This window comes from Mustela lutreola, chromosome 7, assembly GCF_030435805.1.
Source record: "Mustela lutreola isolate mMusLut2 chromosome 7, mMusLut2.pri, whole genome shotgun sequence".
In the NCBI taxonomy this organism is placed as follows: Eukaryota; Metazoa; Chordata; class Mammalia; order Carnivora; family Mustelidae; genus Mustela; species Mustela lutreola.
The window spans coordinates 138,808,351-138,830,565 of record NC_081296.1 but is presented as its reverse complement, the minus strand read 5'-3'; the positions used below and the strand labels follow the sequence as shown (position 1 = coordinate 138,830,565).

General features: G+C 39.1%; 1 protein-coding gene across 9 annotated transcripts in view; it reads left to right on the top strand.

Moving 5' to 3' along the window:
- Window positions 1-316: 316 nt before the first annotated feature.
- LIN52 (lin-52 DREAM MuvB core complex component) overlaps window positions 317-22,215 on the top strand; it is a 140,041-nt gene continuing 118,142 nt past the window's right edge. For 3 of the 9 annotated variants that reach the window (XM_059182823.1, XM_059182827.1, XM_059182826.1), the window contains exons 1-5: window positions 318-432; window positions 5,930-6,004; window positions 8,034-8,071; window positions 13,239-13,305; window positions 14,653-14,736. In XM_059182823.1, coding sequence (XP_059038806.1) covers window positions 402-432; window positions 5,930-6,004; window positions 8,034-8,071; window positions 13,239-13,305; window positions 14,653-14,736 — 295 coding nt within the window. In that variant the 5' untranslated portion in view covers window positions 318-401. Of the gene's footprint in view, window positions 433-3,902; window positions 4,040-5,213; window positions 5,296-5,929; window positions 6,005-8,033; window positions 8,072-13,238; window positions 13,306-14,652; window positions 14,737-18,522; window positions 19,067-19,690; window positions 19,808-22,215 lie in introns of those variants that run through there. The other 6 variants (XM_059182819.1, XM_059182824.1, XM_059182821.1 and 3 more) reach the window with 5 other exon arrangements.

The window sequence follows — 22,215 nt, the reverse complement described above, 5'->3', positions numbered from 1 at the left end:
CGAGATGTGCGATTGGTCAAAAGTGGAAGAGCCCTAGCCCCCTCCCACCTCTGCAAATTCTGTTGGCGGAGGCAGGGCAGTCGCCCCTGGCTTGGGTACTCCGTATTGAGCCCTCGGAGGAGACGCCCCCTAAACGGGAACCCCGATTGGCCCCATGGACGACCGCGGCCCCACCCCCCCCTTCCCGAGGAACATAAATAAGACCCTTCAAGAACTTTGCAGTCGCTCCACCTCGTTTCCCTGCGCGAGGGGGTGTGGCCAGCACTGGGGGCGGGGCTAGGCAAAGATTGCCCTATAGGGCGGGGAAATGAGACGGGGCTGCGAGCTGAGGATAGGATTTCTTGGGGGGCGTGGCTTATGGATCTTTGCTTTCCCGCCGACGGTTGGCCACGTCACGTGACATGGGTTGGAAGATGGCGTCTCCCACAGACGGTAAGAGCCGGTTTAGGGATCTTTCCCCTGCAACCTCCTTCTTTGCTCTGCCGGGGACTTCCACTCTGTCTGCCCCGTAAACTAACGCTTTTTTTTTCTTGGGCTCCAACTCTTTGCTTTCCACTTTTCGTTTCCACTGCGAGTTCGTCCTCAAGCTCGGTAGTTCTTCACAGAAGCTCTGGAGGTGCCCGGTTTCCCCTCTGTATCAAGAGGGTGAAGGAGGGCACCCTCGTGGGGCGCATTCTTGGCGAAAGGATTAGGGTCGCCCTGGCCTTGCCTTAGCCCCATTTGGGTGAGGCAGGGCCGAGGACCAGATACTGCTGGGGTAAATGCGGTGACTTAGGGTAGCTTTCTCCTTCTCAGGCACCCCACTGAAGGGTCGATTTTCTTTTGGAGCATCTGGAACGATTCTCTCAAATCCTAGCTAGGGTTGGTTACTGATCTCATTCCGGGATTAAGCCGCAAGCAAAACCTGATACTCTCCTGTTTGGGTAGATTGGCACCGTTTCCCTATCATGGCCCCTCCCAATGAGAGTCCAGAGGAAGATGAGAATTGAACACGTCAGTGTGGTCATATACTTATCACATACAATTTTGCTTCTACTGTATGTGTTGTTTACCCAGGATGAGTGAGTGAATGATTTCTGTTTATATGCTGTCTAAGATGTAGGGCATTTCAGATACCAGTTAAGTGGTTTTGGAATAACCACATGTTTTTGCGCGCTGTTCTGCCTTAGTTATGGTTTTGCAGTCATTTCTGAACTCATTTAAATTTTGCTTCTACCGCCACCATCCCCATGTCCATTTCATTGGTATGTAGTTTTTTCTTCTCAAACACATTTTGTGTTTGGAAAAAAATCTTGGAAGTTTATTTCAGGAATAAGGAAATTCAGGCCAGGAGAGCTATTACTGAGTTCCCATTATATGAAAGGCTTAATGCTAAGTTCTTTGGGAAAGGTAAAGATTAATCAATCATGTAAACACCTTTGCACTTTCAGGTCTTTCTTATGTATTTATTTATTTGTTATTTTTTTACCCTTTTAAAAAGAAAGAGAGAAGCGAGAGAGAACGTGGGAGGAGGAGGAGGAGGAAAAAGGACCAGGAAAGAATCTCAAGTGGACTCCTCTCTGAGCTTGAGCCCCACGCAGGACTCGATCTCACGATCCTGAGATAATGTCAGGTCTCATTTTAGATGTCACCTCTCAAGAGAAGGTTTCCCAGAACACACAGTATCTGGAATTGCCTGTTTTCCCTATTATTTACTATCTCATACCTTCATTGTCAGCATAGTTATTCTGTTTGCCCCTTTCATGCTGGTTTATAAACTCCAAATCTTGTCCTGTTAATAGTTGGATCCCAGAGTTTAGCACAGTGTCTGGCAAGCAGCAGACCTTTTAGAATATTTACATAAATAATATATTAGCCTCAGGTGTCAAGCTTAACTTAGGTTTTTTTGAGCACATATGCATACTGTATAAGAAATTATGGGTGTTCAGAGTCAAAAGAGATTCCCTGGGGTGCCTGCTTGGCTCAGGCAGCCAACTCTTGATTTTAACTCAGGTCATGATCTCAGGGTCCTGAGATTGAGCCATACCTGGGGCTCCATGCTCAGTGGGGAGTCTGCTTGAAGATTCTCTCTGTGCTCTTGCTCTCTCTCTCTCTCTCAAATAAATAAATCTTTAAAAAAAAATAAGGGGTGGGGGAAAGAGAGAGAGCGATTGCTTCTCCTTCCTGGATGCTGTCTTAAAATGTATTTTTTCTTGCCAGAAAAAAAGGATTATTTAGAAAGTTGGCTAAGGGAATGGGGAGTTACTATTTAATGAGTAGAGAATTTCAGTTTGGAATGGTGAAAATATTCAGGAGATGGATGATGATGGTTACACAGCAGTGTGAATTTTTTTTTTTTTTTAAGATTTTATTTATTTACTTGACAGACAGAGATCACAAGTAGGCAGAGAGGCAGGCAGAGAGAGAGGGGGAGGGAAGTAGGCTCCGCGATAAGCAGAGAGCCTGATGTGGGGCTCTATCTCAGGACCCTAGGATCATGCCCTAAACCGAAGGCAGAGGCTTTAACCCACTGAGCCACCCAGGTGCCCCAGTGTGAATGTTCTTAATGCCACCGAATTGTACCCTTAAAAATGGTTGAAGTAGTGAATTTTGTTATGTATATCTTACCAGAATTAAAAAAAAAAAAATCAGCCAGGTGATAGAAGTAGAAGTAATTTCTATTAAAATTTTTAGTTTATTACTAAATTGTTTTTATATTTATAAGTTTTATAGGTTTTATTTATTTTTTTATAATATTTTATTTATTTGACAGGCAGAGATCACAAGTAGGCAGAGAGGCAGGCAGAGAGAGAGGGGGAGGGAAGTAGGCTCTGCGATAAGCAGAGAGCCTGATGTGGGGCTCTATCTCAGGACCCTAGGATCATGCCCTAAACCGAAGGCAGAGGCTTTAACCCACTGAGCCACCCAGGCGTCCCTAAGTTTTATCGATTTTAGAGCTATGTTCCTTGTATTAGATTTTTTTCCTGTCTTCTCTATTTCTTTTACCTTTTTGGCTAGGAAAAATATTGGAAACATTTTTCCCCCATTCGTCTTCTTGCCATCTTTGTACTAACTCAAGTTTGCATACTTGATTTTTAAAAAAGGTTTCATTCATTTATTTGGGAGAGAGCACATGAGCAGAGGGGGAGGGCAGAGGGAGACAGAGAAGCAGACTCTGCTGAGCAGAAAGCCTGATATGGGGCTTGATCCCAGGGCCCTGGAATCATGACCTGAGCTGAAGGCAGACCCTTAACCACCTGAACCACCCAGGTGCCCCGCTTGGGATTTCTTTAAAAAGGAAAACTTTGAAATTACTTAATGTATGAGAGTAGTACTCATAGCAGAGTCTGAGTTATGCTCCAGACTTGTGGTATCATAAGACCACCGTTGTTTGTTATCAGATCCTATTCTTGATAGGTCACTTTTGTTATAGTTGAGCTACCCATCACCAACATTCCTAAGGAGTTTAAAGTTGGAATTTTGTGTGTTACACACAGCTTTTCTTTGTTACAATTTTTGGGTGCTTTAGTTAAGGCAATTTATTAGGGTTGAGTTCTTTGCTGATTAGAATGTTGCTGGAAATTCCCTTAGACTATTTGGGGAAAAAAATTCAAGGTAGAGAAAAATACATGTTGAAAAATTTTATACATATGTCCATTTTCCAGGGAATGAGGTTGTAACTGCCCACCCATGCCAGATTTCTGGAGATGTCACTCACCCAGAAAATATTAAGAACCACTGTTTAGATCATTAATTAATGCACTTCGTTAGGATACTGAGCACAAAATATGTACTCAACAAATGTTAATTGTTACTAATTTTGAGCACTTAATGTGTGCCGAGGCAAAAGTGGCAAAGAAATGGTATCGAAGAATTAGGCAAGGGCTGGATCATGCTTTTTTTTTTTTTTTTTTTTTTTTTAGGGTATGGGCGATATACATTCATGAAATTAGCTGGGAAGAAGTCTCTTACTCTGAAGAGTGACACAAATTGATTGACATTTAAAAAAATCAGTTCTGGCTACTTTGTGAAGAACAGATTTGGGTAGAGAGGGGAAGAGGTAAGAATAGAAGTAGGGAGAACTGTTGAGAGCTTCTGAAGTAGTCTTCGAGAGAAGTGATGAGTCTTTGGTTAATTCATTTGGTTTCATGGTGTGTTTTGGAGATGGAAACTACTGGATTTACTAATGGATTGTAATGGAACGTCAAAGGAAAGGGAGGCATGAAGGATGGATGATTTTTAGGTTTTGATCTGAGAACTGGGGTTCGTGGTGGTGCTATTTCTTGAGATGTAGGTGGTTTTGAACGTAATTATTGGACTCAGAAAGATTTTCACACTAATGGAGAAGGATGTTGAGAGTTATCAGAGTTCTGGCAGAGAAGTTTGTTAAATAGCCTCTTAGTTATACTTCTGAAGTCCTGGGAAGGATAGGGACTGGAAATATAAATGTGGAGTTATTGACATATATATGCTGGTAAAGGCTATGGGGCTAGATGAGATCTCTTTGGAGGCTTTAGGTAGAGAGTGAAACCAGCCTGGGGTGGGACCTGAGTGGAGGAAGGGAAGGAAGGAGTTGGTGAGGTAGGAGAAAAATCAATTTTACAGAAGCTGGAAGTGGAGTTTTTCTTTTCTCTCTCTTTTGTTTTTAAGATCTTTTTATTTATTTGAGATAGAGAGAGAGAGCATGTGAGATGAGGGTGGGGGGAACAGAGGGAGAGGGAAAGTGGGAAAATCTTAAGCAGACTCCTCACTGAGTGTGGAGCCTAATGTAGGGCTTGATCTCACAACCCTAAGATCATGACCTAAGCCGAAACCAAGAGTCAGACACTTAACTGACTGAGCCACCCAGGTGCCCTAGAAGTGGAGTTTTTCAAGGAGAGTGGTGAGTGTGTAAATGCTGCAAAGAAGTCACAGACAACAGAGAAGTGACCACTGGGTTTAGCAACATAGGTCACAGATGACCTTGACCGCAGCACTCTCCATGCATAGGGGAGCAGAAGCCCAGTTGTCTTGGGTTAAGAAGAGAATGTGAGGTGAGGAAGTGGAGATGTCAGGATAGAAAACGCAAGTCGTTTTGTAATGAAGGAGGAGTAAGGAGGTAATGGGGTCATGGAAGAGTTTTTTTTTTTCAAAGAAGGGGAATTCTAGAGCAGGCTTGCTTGCTGATGAGTATGAGCCAGGAGAGAAGGTAGAAATTGTGCAAGAGAGGTTATTCAAGATTATGTCTTTGACAGAGCAAGAGAAATTGACGTCCAGAGCTCTTCAGAGGAGTTTGTCTTAATTGGGAAAAGTCTAAGAGTATGAGTGAAGATGCAGGTGGGTTTGTTGAGATTTATTTTTCCTAATACCACGCTAAAATATTGCTCCCCATTTTAGAGATCAGAGATGTGAAGTTTGATGAAGGAGAATGATTTATTTGGATAATATCATGCCCAGGAGTATCAGTGGTTATATAACTCAGATTTCTTTTTTTTTTTTTTAAGATTTTATTTATTTATTTGACAGACAGAAATCACAAGTAGGCAGAGAGGCAGGCAGAGAGAGAGAGAGAGAGAGAGAGAGGGAAGCAGGCCTCCCGCAGAGCAGGGAGCCTGATGCGGGGCCCGATCCCAGGACCCTGAGATCATGACCCGAGCCAAAGGCAGCAGCCCAAACCACTGAGCCACCCAGGCGCCCCTATAACTCAGATTTCTGAAGCACCTGGGTGGTTCAGTCAGTTAAGTGTCTGCCTTCAGCTCGGTCATGATCCCAGAGTCGGCTTCTCCCCCTGTCCCTCACCCTGCTTGTGTTCTCCATCTCTCTGTCAAATAAATAAATAAAATCTTTCTAAAAAAAAAAAAGACTTCCAAGTGAATGTTCCAGTTTGTTGTGTTCTTTGAGACTAAAATGCTGTAAGATGTAAATTAACATGTTTTGTGTCTTCATGGCTCTTCTTCGTGTTTTGTTCTAGGGACAGATCTGGAAACATCTTTGCTAAGTTTTGAAAAACTTGACCGTGCCTCACCAGACCTTTGGCCAGAACAGTGTAAGTTTTTGGTTTCTTGATATCAGAATCAATACAGCAGAACCCAGTGCTACTTAGAGAGATTTTTGGTTATTATTTAACTGTAATGGTTAAAATTTTGATTTTACTTCACAGGGAAGAGACTGAATTCTGTGGTCTAATGTTAAGAATAGCTGTCTGGTAGTTTAACTTTTCAGGACACAGTGTGACTCAGAAAATGATAGAGGGCCTTAAAAAATTGAATCACTCTGTAATAAGTTCAGACAGTACAGAGATACAGAAAGTAGTAGTTCCTCACCTCCTTCACTCACTCTTGTAAACTCACAATTCATAGTTTGGTACAAATCCTTTTGGCTGGGCGCCTGGGTGGCTCAGTGGGTTAAAGCCTCTGCCTTCAGCTCAGGTCATGATCCCAGGGTCCTGGGATCGAGCCCCACTTTGGGCTCTCTACTCAGCAGGGAGCCTGCTTCCTCCCCTCTCTCTGCCTGCCTCTCTGCCTACTTGGGATGTCTGTCTGTCAAATAAATAAATAAAATCTTTAAAAAACAAAAAAAACACATCCTTTTGGCTTTTTTTATGATTATATACGTAAACAAATATGTATTTTTAAAGTATACAGCAGGGCTTTTTGCATTTGTTTGGATTTTTGTTTTATTTTTGTTTTTGTTTTTGGTATAATGATGGGGTCATATGTACATGGTTAAGCTAATGTAGCTTAACTCATTCTACCTAGTAATTTATTAATGGCTCTTTCTATGTTAGTAGGTGTAAATCTACTTCATTTTCCTAAAGTATTTTATTATAATGGATAAACTGTAGTTTATATATTCCTACCCTATTTGGATACCTTAGATCCACTGTTTAATATTACAAACAACTCAGTATGTATCTTTGTGCCCAAGGAAGAGGATGGCTGTGTGTGAGAGGGCCCATTTACCCACATCCCAGCCAATACCGGATGTTACCAAAAATTTTTTTTAAAGATTTATTTATTTATTTTAGAGGGCAGGGAGGGGCAGAGGGAAGGGGAGAGAGGGAATCTCAGAAAGACTGCATGCTGAGCACAGAGGCTGATGGGAGGGGGTGGAGGTGAGAGGGTACTGTTCAGTCTCATGGCTCTTAGCTCAGGATCTGAGACAAAACCAATTGTCAGAAGCTCAACCAACTGAGCCACCAGGTGCCCCTGGATGTTACTAATTTTTATTATTTTTTAATTCATATTTCTTTATTAGTAAGGGTGAACAGTATTTTAAAATATCTGCCCTTTTTTTTTTATTTTGACAGAGAGAGATCACAGATAGGCAGAGAGAAAGGGGGAAGCAGGCTCCCTGCTGAACAGAGAGCCCGATGTGGGGCTCGATCCCAGGACCCTGAGACCATGACCTGAGCTGAAGGCAGAGGCTTAACCCACTGAGCCACCCACGTGCCCCATGCCCTTTTTTTTTTTTTTTTAAACTTGACAGAGCACAAGTAGGCAGAGTGGCGGACAGAGGGAGAAAGAGAAGCAGGCTCCCCACTGAGCAGGAAGCCCGATTCAGGGCTTGGTCCTAGGACCCTGGAATCATGACCTGAGCTGAAGGTGGCCACTTGACCAACTGAGTCACCCAGGGGCCCCTGAATATCTGCTTTTTATCTTTATGTTTTCTAATGTGATTCTTCCCTTGAGATATTTAAATAAACAATTACCCAGTTAACAATCCCTGACAAGACAGAATACTTAAAAAAGAAATTTAAACTTTCTGATAAGAGATAGCGTATCTCCCCAGTCTCTCATCTAACTGAACTCCTGTCCTTGCAAGTTCGGTTGAGGCATTTTCTCTAGGAAACTTTTCCTGCCCCCTCAGTCTGATAATAGATTTCTCCCCCGACCCTTTGCCATCATGCCTGGTATCTTTCTTGGAGCACTTAACCAGTATTATAGTTACTGAGTTACTCTTTCTCCTCTTCCAGACTATAAGCCCCTTGGAGACAGGGATGTTTTCTTATTATTTAGCTCCTCTATGTCTGGGGCACTAAAATGTATATTAAATAATGTGTTTTTTCTTTTCAGTACCAGGTGTCGCTGAATTTGCAGCTTCCTTTAAAAGTGTAAGTAATATTTCACTTACCTAATGAAGCTTACCCAGTGTTTTGCTCCTTAATAGAAGTTCAAAGATCTGTTTTCTTACTCTCAAGAAAAATATCATAGGCTTCCAATCAGATTGTAACTAGAGCCCTGGAAATCCGTGTATATTATCGTCATGTTGATAATAATGTCTTCCTCTGTTCAGATGTTCGTTTTGGCATTTTGACCTTTGCCTATTAGCCTCTTTTCTTAGCTTAAAAGCTTTTAAGGTAAAGCCGTTGGAATCTTTAATGTAACATCAGTATTCTTTTTTGCCCAAACGATGATTTTGAAGCTTTTCTCTGTTGTTTATGGGATGCATTTGACCTTATCTTATATCTCTTTACTGGCTTTTGAAGTTTCTCAGTGGCTCATCAAAAAGCAAAGGAAGATATTCATTAGAGCCACAACCTCTGTACTTTCTGGGCAGCAGGTGCTGTGGTTGATGCTGTCCACATATTCTCTTACAGTCCCACAACCAGGAGAATGTGATTATAGTATCAGCTAGCGCTTACATAGTGCTTACCATATCCCTGGCACTCTTCTAAGTACTTTATGTATATTATTTAACCTTCACAAAACCATGTGGGGTGCAGATACTATTATTAGCCCAATTTTATAGACAAGGAAATGGGCATAGAGAGAGAGGTTAAGTAGGTTATCCAAGGTTATACGCTATGCATGTTAGAACCAGGCTTTGAATCCACTATCTGATTATTAGCATCCATACTCTTAACACCATATGCAGAAGCATTTGAGTCCAGTGTTTTTAAAAAAAAAAAAGCACTAAGTGAAAGAGAACCTTGGAAATTACTTACCCAAGTTCTAATGAGTGACAAACCAGGATTTGAATGCAAGTTACATCTATTACAGAGCTCATGCTCTATCTAGTAAACCATGCCTTTGGGGATTTATACTATAATTCTCATTTTTTAAGTGAAGTGTGGTAGTTTTAAATGTTTTTAAAACTAGTTTTAAATTTTTAAAATTTTGTTTTTAAACAGACTATAGAGGGGTACCTGGGTGGCTCAGTCATTTAAGTGTCTGCCTTCTGCTCAGGTCATGATTCTGGGGTGCTGGGATTGAGCCCCACATCAGGCTCCTTGCTCAAAAGCAGGCCTGCTTCCCCTGCTCCTCCCTCTCCTGCTTCCCCTGCTTGTGCTTGTTCTCTCTGTGTCAAATAAATAAATAAAATCTTAAAAAAATAAAATAAATTGTGGAATTCTTCATTGCCTGTATAGGGAAGAGCCACTGTAGCAATGAAAGTTCAAGAACCTTCTGTACCTTGCTATGTGCTTAGTATTCTCTACTTATTATTAGAGTTATAGGTGCTGAGTTAAATATTAAGGCCCCCCTAGGGGCACCTGGGTGGCTCCATCAGTTCAGTGTCTGACTTTTGATTTTGTCTCAGGTCATGATCTTGGGGTCATCAGATTGATCTCTGCATTGGGCTACTCACTGGACTTGTCCTTCGTGCTCTGCTGCTTCTCTCCCTGCTTGTTTTCTGTCTCTCTCAAATAAGTTAATAAAATCTTAAAAAAAATAAACAGAAAAAAATATATAGTAAGGCCCTGTGGCTTTCAGATTCCTTGAGAATATCTGCTCAGAGGTAGTTTAAACTTGGTAGCCTCCCATTTATTCAAGATCTTGGGTTGTATGAAAGCTGGCTGGTGCTCATTTAGCATTCAGTAGGAGCTAAGCATGCAGAGTTCAGGAAGGTGTAGGGTTTTGGAGTCAGACACACTTGGATTTGAGTCCTGAATCTGCTGCTTCACTCTCTGTGACCTGAGCAAGTTTCCTAACATTTTTGAGCCTTAGTGGTCTTATCTGAAGCTACCTCATAAGATTCTTAGTGTAAAATGCTCTCATGCATGTAAAATACTTTGCATAGTGCCTCAGACATAATAAACAGTTCTCAGTAGCTATAGTATTAGATTAGCTTTCGTCTAGTAGATAGAGTACAGAGTACCTAACATAATTTTCTTACATTCTCATTCATACTTACTTTTCAGGTCAGTTAATTATATTTGGTAACAACTAAATATTTTGAGTTATAAATAGAAATAAGAGGTTTTTTAAAAAAAACTTTCATTAGGGGTGCCTGGGTGGCTCAGTGGGTTAAGCCTCTGCCCTCGGCTCAGGTCATGTCCTCAGGGTCTTGGGATTGAGTCCCACATTGGGTTCTCTGCTCAGCAGGGAGCCTGCTTCCTCCTCTCTCTCTGCCTGCCTCTCTGCCTACTTGTGATCTCTCTCTCTGTCAAATAAATAAATAAAATCTTTAAAAGATATATAAATAAGGGGCGCCTGGGTGGCTCAGTGAGTTAAAGCCTCTGCCTTCAGCTCAGGTCATGATCCCAGGGTCCTGGGATTGAGCTCCGTGTCGGGCTTTCTGCTCAGCAGGGAGCCTGCTTCCCTCTCTCTCTGCCTGCCTCTCTGCCTACTTGTGATCTCTCTGTCAAATAAATGAATAAAATCTTAAAAAAAAAAAAAACCTTTCATTAAAAATTTTTTTAAAGACTTTATTTATTTGACAGAGAGAGATCACAAGTAGGCAGAGAGGCAGGCAAAGAGAGAGAGGAGGAAGCAGGCTCCCTGCCGAGCAGAGAGACCGATGCAGGACTCAATCCCACGACCCTGAGATCATGACCTGAGCCGAAGATAGAGGCTTTAACCCACTGAGCCACCCAGGTGCCCCCAAATATGTTGTTTTTTGAAAATCTGATTATGTATCTACCTCTTTTCCCTAGAGGTATGCACATTCATTTTATGTTTTGTTTCTGGGGGTTTGGGTCATCCCGGGACCCCAGGTTAAAATCCCCTGGTATAGTCTGTTTCCCTACTGGTGGCCAAAAATGGCAAATTTGACCAATAGCCTTCTAGGAAAGGAAGTATAGAATAGTGGTTTCTGTACTCAGACTTCCTGGGTTTGAATCTTGGGTCCAATAGCTATGTATCCAGAAGCAAGCGATTTATAATCTTCCTGTACTTGTTTTTTTTTCTCCTTTGTAAAATGAGGAATAATACCTGTTTAATAGGGTTGATTAGAAAATTAAGTCATATGATACACTGGTCGCATAGTATCCAGCAAATGTTAATTAAGGGAAAAAAAGAGAAGAAAGACTGAAAGCTGAAATAATGTTTCTCAGCCATACCCCTGCCTACACAACAGAATCATCAGTGTGCAGTTGTGGAGCTTTTAAAAAATTCGTATGTACTGGTTGTAGCTTGGGATGTGTGCTGGGAGGCTGGACCTGTGAACACTACAGTGGGTGTTCACTTAGCTTCAATTTGTCATGTTTGTGTGATAGTGACACAGCATTCTGTTGCCTTTCTTACCTGTGGAAAAGGAGGGGGTCCACTGTTATGAGATGTGTTTGGATCTTTTTTAGTTAAGTGTAGGTTTCAACTTTGTTTTCAAATGAGCTGTAGAACTCTTCATTGTCTGTAAGGCAAAGAGCCACTGCAACAAGTTCTAGAACCTTCTGTACTAAACACAAGTATGCATTGTTCTGTTATCTGGTTTGTATGTTTAAGATGCTAAAATGTTTTTGAAGTTAAATGGACAGTGTTACATTAAAAAATACGCATGTAACGTCCCTTGCTCTGTTCTCTCCAATGGACCCTCATTCCTCCTCCAGTATTCTAAATCAGTGCATCTGGAGTGTGTCCAGGGCATCGGTTTTTTTTGTTCTATAGATGATTCTCATGGGCAACTAGGATTGAAAACTGTTGCCCAAAGTTATTCCAAGAATGGGCTCTCCTTCATATTTTGTAACTTCACTTTTCAGAGATGAGAGGATGGGGCGTCTGAGTGGCTCAGATGGTTAAGCATTTGACTTTGACTCAGGTCATGATCCTAGGGACCTGGGATCGAGTCCCACACTGGGCTCCCTGTTCCTTGGGGAGCCTGCTTCTCCCTCTGCCTCTGTCTCTCTCTCTCTCTCTCTGTCTCTCATGAATAAATAAAATCTTAAAAAAAAAAAGAAAAATGAGAGGATAATTTAAAATTCTAAAGTTTTCTAAAATGTCTACAATAAAATGAAATTTGAAGAGATGATCATTGCAATCTTCTCACGAATTGAGGATTTCCTCTTTTTAAACATTTTAACTGAAGTATAGTTGACATATATTAGTTTTGGGTGTACAACATAATGAATCAACAATTATATATATTACATTATTGTTTACTGTAGTCCCCGTGCTGTACTTTTCATTTCTGTGACTTATTTACTTTATAACTGAAAGTTTGTACCTCTCAATCCCTTTCACCTATTTTGCCCATCCCCCCCAACACAACCACCAGTTTGTTCTCTGTATTCATGAGTCTGTTTCTGTTTTTTATCTGTTCATTTGTTTTGTTTTCAGTTTCACATATAGGTGAAATCATGTGCTATTTGTCTGTTTTTGTCTGATCTATTTTCACTTAGCATAATACCCTTTATGTCCATTTATGTTGTCACAAATGGCAAGATTTCATTTTTTTTTTAAGATTTTATCTATCTTAGAGATAGTGAGTGTGGGTGGGGGGAGGGGCAAAAGGAGAGAATCTTCAAGCAGACTCCCTGCTGAGTACTCCCTGCTGAGTACTGGGCTCAATCCCAAGAACATGACCTGAGCCAGAACTAAGGGTTGGTTGCTTAACCAGATGAGCCTCCCAGGTGCCCCAAGATTTCATTCTTTTTAATGGTTGAGTAATATTCCTGTGTGTGTGTGTGTGTGTGTGTGTGTGTGTGTAGAGAGAGAGAGAGAGAGAGACATCTTTCTATGAATCTTCCCCTCTGCCAGAAAATGTTACTTCCTGATGGTCTCAAACAGTTTAGTTGGAGGCTTTTACCAGAACTGAATTTCAAGTAATTTCTTTAATTGCTTTACTAACCTCGTATCTATGAAATAGTAGTAGTAGTCAGACCTTTCTTCTAAAATCATTTCCCTGAGACCAGCTGTAAAAATGAACAGAATTATTTTGCAAGGTCAGTTATTTTGTAGGTCATATCTGAACTTAGAGAAATCTGGGTTTTTGAAACTGTAACTTGACAGTATTTTCAAACAACCTGAAGGCTGTGTGACAAGCTACTTTTCTGTAAGAAGGAAGATGATGGTCTCTTTACATTTTGTGTGTATCTGAGTGGTTATATTCTTATATTCTGACAGCCTATTACTAGTTCTCCACCCAAATGGATGGCTGAAATAGAACGTGATGACATTGACATGTTGAAAGGTAAGCAGTGCTGGTGACCTCTAACTTTTAACCTGACATTTATGTTCCTTTACAAACCATCTTTCCAATTTTCTCTCACTGTTCCCTTACAAGTGTTTGCTGTAGTGAGACTGCCTACTTAACCAAGCTGATTGATGTTTCTTTATATCTGAATGCTTATCTCTATTTTTCCATATGTATAAATCCCTTCAATTCAGGACCCACTCATAATGATTTCTTCTGCTGCTAAATTCCTGTAATTATTCTTTTAATCCTAAAAATTCCTTTAATTAACTTTTTAATTAACTTAATTCCTTTAATTAACTTTTATTTTGTATAATGCTATAGTTGACAAAAGCTGTTACATAAATTTTTCCCGTTTAATTCTCATAAAGGTCATGTGCGTTAGGTATCATGATATCCAAGGTTCACAGGTTAACTTAGCCTAAGATTTATTAGAAAGAGTTAAAATTTAAACTGATATTTTAAATCCAGTCTCTTACCAGTTTAACACAAGTGCCTTATTTAGAAATTACTGCTATATATGGTTGTCAGTACTATTAATTGATAGTCCTTTAGTGGGTTAAGACATGTCTTTTAGTTCTTTCTATCCCATCAATTTCTCCCATAAGGAATACTATAAGTAGTGAATATTGTTATTTGATAAATGACTTGGAACTCAACCACAAAGTAGAAATTTAAATTAAAAAACATTAATTTTCCTTGATTTTGCTCTACTTTATTTAACTTTAACATCTTTCCGGTGATAAGATTCATGATGGTTGTAAAGTAATAGACTGAAATTAAGGTAAAAATCTGGCATTCTTGAGCTACTTAGGCAGCTGAACAGATCAAAAAAGTCTACTTATGCCAGATATGGATAATGAGTGTGGCATGATAAGTGGGAGAAAATAACACCTTTATTTGACTTCAGAAGTAATTCATTGTTCTGCATGAAATGCTTAAATGGAGATCCCCTCCTCCAGCCATGGAGAAATTAAGTCTCAAGGGCATCTCAGGTTCGTTGTTGTAATGTTCCAAATGGACATTTATATAACATCCCATTAGTGTGTATTTTCTAAGGAAACTTTAAATTTTTAATAAGGGATCATACAATTATGTTCCATATGAACTGACCTGTGCCTTAAACATAAGTTCATCTGAAGCATTTTGCAACAGTAGGAAAAATTCACTGGTGTGTTTGTGTATAAGGGGAAGAATTGGATGAGAAGAGATACGGATCCATTTTCTACTTACTAGGTAAGAATTAAGCTCAAAAATCTTTATAGCAAGGATTTCCAGCCTGAATGGATTGTTAACTAGAGAAAATAGAAAGATACGGTTTTGAAATAAATGATTCTATTTCAGAACTGGGGAGCCTCACCACAGCTAATTTGATGGAGAAGGTACGAGGCCTACAGAACTTGGCCTATCAGCTGGGGCTGGATGAGTGTGAGTACCCCTATCACATTTTTTCAGGGTTGCATGTTGTGTATTTCATGATGAGTGCTAGCTATAATTCCGAAAGTGTCTTTACTAGGCGTCGTGAAGGTAAGAAGTCACCGTAATCTAGAGTTCCTTTTATGATGTAGTATACTAGAATAATTTCTGAGTGTACTCAGTAACAAGTTATTTTTCTCTCTACAGTGAAAGTATATTGGAAACCCTTTCAGTTGAAAGCGATAGAATGTCAAGTCAAAGTAGCTTAAGCAAAAGAGGGACCTTATGAGTTCACATAAATCAAAATTTCAGGAGTAGAAATAACTTTGAAGGTATTTAGATGTTTGACTTTTGATGATGTCATTGAGATGTGCTCTTGTTTTGGCTTTTGTTTTGCATTTCAGGCTCTTGGATTAGTCTTATTCTTTGAACTAGCACAGGGGGAGAGGGGCAAAAGGAGCTTCAGTTTATGTGTCTTTAAATCTGATAATCCCAAAATGAAGAATGTCTTGTCTGAACACTCCAAGAGAAAGGTCCTGGGGAGGACTCACACTGTACCATCTTGACTCAGATACCTATCTTAGAACCAGTACTTCAGCCAGTTAGCATGGAGAACCTTGGTGGACCAAGCCTGGGTCCAGGATGCAGACACAGATTAGAGGGGTTAGTCTGATTCAAGCCCATGGAATGGGAGGGAGGATTGGTTCCCCAATGGAAGGGCCATATAGCAGACCAAGAACATAGTCTGCTGTCACGACTAAAATTTTAAAACTTCTCATTTATTACTGTCTGCTCTCCATTCTTTTAGTGTACATTTGTTTCATTGATAGATTATATTTCTTTCTATACTGTATTCATTATAAAATTGGGAAAGGAATTGTAGCAATTCTCACTTTGTAATTGAAAGAGGAACTCAGCATAAATACAGTGGTTAGAACTTTGTTGTCAGTGGGTACTTCTGACACCTTCCTGAATCCACAGTTGTGAGATGCTATAGTAGCTTGTAATTTTCTTCAAACATGCAAGTTTTGCGCTGATTAGAACAATCCCAAAAACAGTTTTATAAATTGTTATAGAATATTTGTTCAGATCGTTTGTCTAAATTACTGCCAAATTCAATATTTCACTCTAAAATTTCATTTAAAACTTCAAATTTTTTTCTAATAGTCTATCACTTTTTTAGACCTCTTTATCTTTTTAAATTTCCTTCATTGTCATTAACAGTTGGCTTTCTTTTACCAAAAAATGTTTTTTGGGCACCTGGGTGGCTCAGTTGGTTAAGTGACTGCCTTTGGCTCGGGTCATGATCCTGGAGTCCCGGGATTGGGTCCTGCATTGGGCTCCCTGTTCAGCAGAGAGTCTGCTTCTCCCTCTGACCCTCTCCCCTCTCATGCTCTCTCTCTTACTCTCTCTCTCTCTCAAGGAAATAAAATCTTAAAAAAAATGTTTTTTAATCACTTCATGAATCAACGAGCAAGAAACAACAGACCACGGGTGCTAGGTGGTCTGCTAGGTTCACCCATTGTTAGCTAACTCTCCTCTGTGTAAACTGGTCATTTATTTCTTGAGATTAAAATTTATGTGTTGGCAAAATTAATACTGACCATGTATGTCATGGACTTCCAGTATTTGTAGTGAAAAGGCAAATCTGTGGTTATTAAATTCATGAATGCTAGGTTGGTATAATATAAAAGTTGATTCTATTACTAGCTCTGGATAGTAAATGGTGTAATAATAATACTACTACTTTATCTCTCTGTGTCGATTTTTTAATGAAATAAGTTTTATGCTCATTATATCAAGAAGGTGCTATATTGCCAAATGTGTTTATCAACAGTATTGTCTCTAGTTAGTTGTAGTTGAAATTGCCATGTTTCTTCGGATTAGTATTTCTTTTTTTGCTTTCCTACTGAGAAAGATAAAATTTGCCCCCATTTTTTATTATGGAGAATTTTAAACATATACCAAAGTAGAGAGAATAGAATAATGACCTTATAGGACCATGACCCAGCTTTAATAGTCAGCATATGGGCCAATCAGTTTCACTTATACAGCCTCCCATAATTATTTTATATATTTATTTAAAAAGATTTATTTATTTATTTGACAGTTCACAAGTAGGCGGTGGGGGGGTGGGTGGTGGGTAAGCAGGCTCCCGGCCAAGCAGAGAGCCCGATGTGGGCCTCGATCCCAGGACCCTGAGACCATGACCTGAGCTGAAGGTAGAGGCTTAACCCACTGAGCCACCCAGGTGCCCCAAGGCACCCGTGTTTTAAAGCAAATCTTAGTTATTATCTTACCTCATCGCCCAATAACTCCATATATATTTCCAAAAGACAAGATCTGTCTTCTTCACTCACCTTTTTAAATATAACCACAATGCCATTATTATGCCTAAATTTTTTTTTTAAAGATGTTATTATTTATTTGACAGAGTGACAGAAAGTGAGGGAACACAAGCTGTGGAAGTGAGAGAGGGAGAAGTAGGCTTCCCACTGAGCAGGGAGCCTAATGTGGAGCTCCATCCCAGAACACCAGGATCATGACCCCAGCCAGAGGCAGATGCTTAATGACTGAGCTACCCAGGGGCCCCATGCCTAAAAGTTTTTAACAAGCTTGTGTAATATCGTCAAATAGCTAATCAGGATTCAGATTCCCCTGGTTGATTTAGAATTGTCTTTATACAGTTGGTTTATTAGAATCAGGTCCTAAATAAGGTTTATACACTGTATTTGATTGATATGTCTCTTAAGTCTATCTTCATCTCTCATAGTTCAACCCCCCTTTTATTTTCCCTTGCTATTTATTGAACCTAGTTATTCTGTAGAATTTTATACATTGTGGATTTTGTTGTTCACATTCTTATGGTAGTGCTTAATATGTTCATTTATCCCTTTTTATTTCCTGGTTGTTAGATCTTGTAGCTTTCACAGATACAAGTTGAGTCTATTTTTATTTTGGCTGTTTCCTGAATGGAATTGTATATATCCATCAGAAAGTACATCATGTCTACCTCTCTCTCTTTGTGATATTAAAATTAATTAGTTGATGAAGGTATTGTTAGCCTGATTATTCATTATAAAATTCTCCATCAGCCTTACACAAGAGTTTTAGCAGCTTTTGGTAACTGCCTAGATCCCCTATTTTATTATAGTTTGCCAGATGGTAATATTCTAATTCTGTCATTTTTTGTTATTAGCTAGAATTTTTCTATAAAAGATTTTATCTTATCAACTATTTATTTTACCTTGAAAGCTCTTACTACAGGATAAATGAGTCTTTCTTTTTATCATTTTTTAGAATAAAGAGTTCCCCTAAACATCAGTGAAGTTTATTTTAGTAGCTTTCCACAGAGTCAGAAACTTGGTGTGGTTTTAGTTTTTAATCCACACAATTAAAAATATTATTACCATTCAGTGTTTGTATTTCTGAAACTTAAGACATTGTAGGTGGGGATTTGCAGTCACTTAACTCGGCCACCTTAAGTACTGAACCAAAATTCTGTAACAGAGATGCTCATTTCTGACATATGAGAGTCCCATGAGCACAGCTAAGATCTTTCAGAATTATTTTCTGGTTCAAAATTCGGCCTTATTTCAATTTCTGTAGCAAAGCTTTGTAACTTACTGTCATTTTCCCCTTATTGCAACAAATTAACTGACATATAGAAAATAGTTTTAGCTAATAGAATTGGAAAGATTTATATTGATATGTATTGAACTTCTTTGTACAGTCTCTCTTTGTTTTGTTGTATATAGTGTATTTGCATAAAAACAAGATCTTTTTTTGTCCTTACAGATTATTCATCTACTCTAGGGGTTGACATTTACTTGACACCCTAATCTGGTGTTTCGATGTCTCAATCCTCTTTCCTGCATTAATTGAGAGGATGACATGGATGAAAAATAAGCAATAGGAACTGATGAATCCCCAAGGACCAGTGATCCTGTTTTCATGCAAATATCTGCACTGATAAAGATGATGGAAAGAAAAAAAATGCAAAAAATATTTGTCCTCAAAACATGATTGTTTGTCACTTCCCTAGAGCATTGTTATATGTTAGTATAGAAATAATGTGTATCTTCTAGGGCTGTTAGTAACTAGATTGTGTCTTTTGGAAAATGAACTCTGCCCTTTGATTTGGTACATGATTATATCTCAGATAACCCTTGTGGGATTTTGAAGTGCAGTAATTTTTTGTATAGGTGTTTATAGCTTGTCGTGACTGGGGTCCCTTGGCTTGATTTGAGCAGTTAACTAATATGAAATTGCCATGAAGTACATAGAAATATGGAAAATTGTAAATTGCCTTACCATATAAACAATTTTATTTTCATTGCTTCTTTCTGAGTGCAGTGTCCTTTCTGTTTTGCTGGAACTGTTGTAGACCAGTCTCCCTCCCTTTCAACCACTCCATTCCAGGCTGTCAGTGTAATTTTTCTAAAGTATCATTTGCTTCTTTTGTCCTTTGCTTGTAAGTCATTATGAGTACTTTATTGACCATGCGATCAAATTCATATTCTAACATGGCATTCAAAATCCTCTTCACTCTGGCCCTAGCTTAATGACCGCATTTCTTCCTTACTTCTTCCCTACCAAAACACCGTGTACGGTTCACATTTGAAATACTCACTCTTCATGTTAACACTTGGCTGTCTTCCTAATTCTATCCATGCTATTCCTTTTTCTAAGAGAGCTCTCCCTGATCTATTTCTAATATTAGAACTTCTATTCATCCTTCACTGTTTAGTCCTAGATTTACCTCTTTCATCAGCCTTTCCTTTTCATTCCTTATCTGGAAAGTGAACCCTTCTGGCCTCCCAAATTGCTCCTAGAGCAGTTCATTTGTTTCATTTGTATGGCACTTTTACCATTCTGGGAGATTTTGGTACATGTCTTATCCTTTGATTGATTGTAACTCTTTCCGGTAAAAAATCATACTTTGTTCTGTCTTTCTAATCCATAGAGTACCTGGCATGTAGAAAATGCACAAGTGTGTATTTGCTGATTGAATGAATGGTCAACTGCTCATGACTTCGGGTGAAATGATAGAATTTTTCTAATAAAATCCATTGACTTAAAACTGAAGAGGTGAAAGTTTCTGGAAATTGTTCTTTTTCTGGGTAGTTGGTGTTTTATTGATGAAAAGTAAAATTTGCAGGTCTTGTAGCGTCTGCAAGTTTTCCTCTAGTGGTTGGGTGATCGACCACACATAGTAAAAATAGGGTGAAGCCTGTTGATGATGGTTTTATTTTGTCTTCTACTTGAATCTTATTCCATCATTGTTATGGCCTGGACATGATCCTGATTTAGTCTTTTCAGTCATCCATTCGTTGGGTGCTTTATTCCTAAGACCAGTGAAATTGGGGGTGCCTGGCTGGCTCAGTTGAAAGAACATGTGACTCTTGATCTCGGGGTTTAAATTTGAGGCCCATGTTGGGTGTAGAGATTACTTTAAAATCTTAAAAAAAAAAAAAGGAAAAACCAGTGGAACTATCATTGTGAATCCTATAGAACACTGATTCTCAACACTTTTTACCCTTTAAAAAAATGTTTTCCCTCTTGTCTCTGAGGGCTAGAAACCACGTAGATGAGCTAATTAATGGCTATACTCAAGATTTTTTTTAAAGATTGTAAATATTTATTTGACAGAGAGAGAGAGATCACAAGTAGGCAGAGAGGCAGACAGAGAGGGCGGGAAGCAGGCTTCCCGCTGAGCAGAGAGCCCAATGCAGGGCTTGATCCCAGGAACCCAAGATCATGACCTGAGCTGAAGGCAGAGGCTAAATCACTGAGCCACCCAGGGGCTTCTACATTCAAGATATTTTTAAATAGAATGTGAAAATTGGGAAAGCAGAAGATCATGCCATTTGAAATTAAAGCTAAGCTTGGGACTCTAATGCACTTGTCCTTTTTTCTTTTTCTCTTCTTTTTTTTTTAATAGCAGCTTTGTTGAGATATAATTCACACACCCTACAATTCACCTACTTATAGTGTGCAGTTTGGTGACTTTTAATATATTTAGAGTTGTACAGCTATCATCACAATTGTAGAACATTTTTATCTCCCCCAAAAGAAACACTGTACTATTCCCTATCTGAAAAGTGGAAAGTACCCAAGCATTCATTCCTTATTTGCCTCCTAGGCCCACACGCCTAGGCCACTGCTAATCTGCTTTCTCTCTTCATGAATTTTCCTATTTTTTTTTTTTTAAGATTTTATTTATTTATTTGACAGAGAGAGACACAGCAAGAGAGGGAACACAAGCAAGGGAGTGGGAGAGGGAGAAGCAGGCTTCCCGCTGAGCAGAGAGCCCAATTTGGGGCTCGATCCCAGGACCCTGGGATCATGACCAGAGCCTGAGACAGAGGCTTAATGACTGAGCCATGCAGGCGCCCTGAATTGACCTATTCTTGACATTTCATATTAATGGAATCATACAGTATGTGGTCTTTGTGACTGGTTTTTTTTTTTTTTTTTTGCGTGTGTGTAACATGTTTTCCATATTTACGTTGTAGCATGTACTTAATTTCTTTTAATGGCCAAATAATATTCCCTTGTATAGATATATTCACCAGTTATCCACACTGTACTTATCCCCCAGGTAATGGACATTTGTATCTTTTCTATGTGGCTAGTGTGAATAATGTTGCTATAAACATTTATTTACAAGTTTTTGTTTGGTTTACCTTTCTGTTCTCTTGGGCTTTTAACTAGAAGTAGAATTCCTGGGTCATACGATAATTCTACATCTGATTCCTTTGAGGAACTGCCTTCTCTTCCATACTGGCTGCACCATTTTACATTCCCACCAACAGTGTATGAGGATTCCAGTTTCTCCGTATTCTTGCCGGTAGTTGTTCTGTTTTCAAAAAGTTATCATTCATCCTAGTGGATGTGAAGTGGTATCTCATTTTTTACATTTACATTTGACTAATAACTAATGATATCGAGCCTGTTTGTATATCTTTTTGTTGTATATCTTGTAAGTTGTATATCTTCTTTGCAGAAATGTTTGTTTAGGTCCTTTGCCCATTTTTAAATTGGATTATTTGTATATTTATTATTGAGTTTTAAGGGTTCTTTAGATAGTCTAGAAACAGGTCATTTATTATATATCTGCTTTGCAGAAGTTTTCTCCCATTTTCGTGGGCTGTCTTTTTACTTTCTTGATGATGTCCTTTGAAGCATAAAATTTTAAGTCCTATTTATCTGTTTTTGTTGTTGTTGCTTATATTTCGGTTTCATACCTAGGAAACGATTGCCTAATCCAATGTCCCGAAGATTTATGCCTGTGTTTTCTTCTAAGAGTTTTATAGTTTTAGCTCTTACATTTATGTCTTTGATCCATTTTAAGTTAATTTTTGTACATGGTATAAGGTAAGGATACAAATCAATTGTTTCGTATGTGGATAGCCAGTTGTTTCAAACATTATTTGTTGAAAAGACTATTATTTTCCTATTGATTGTCTTGGCATTCTTGTTAAAAAT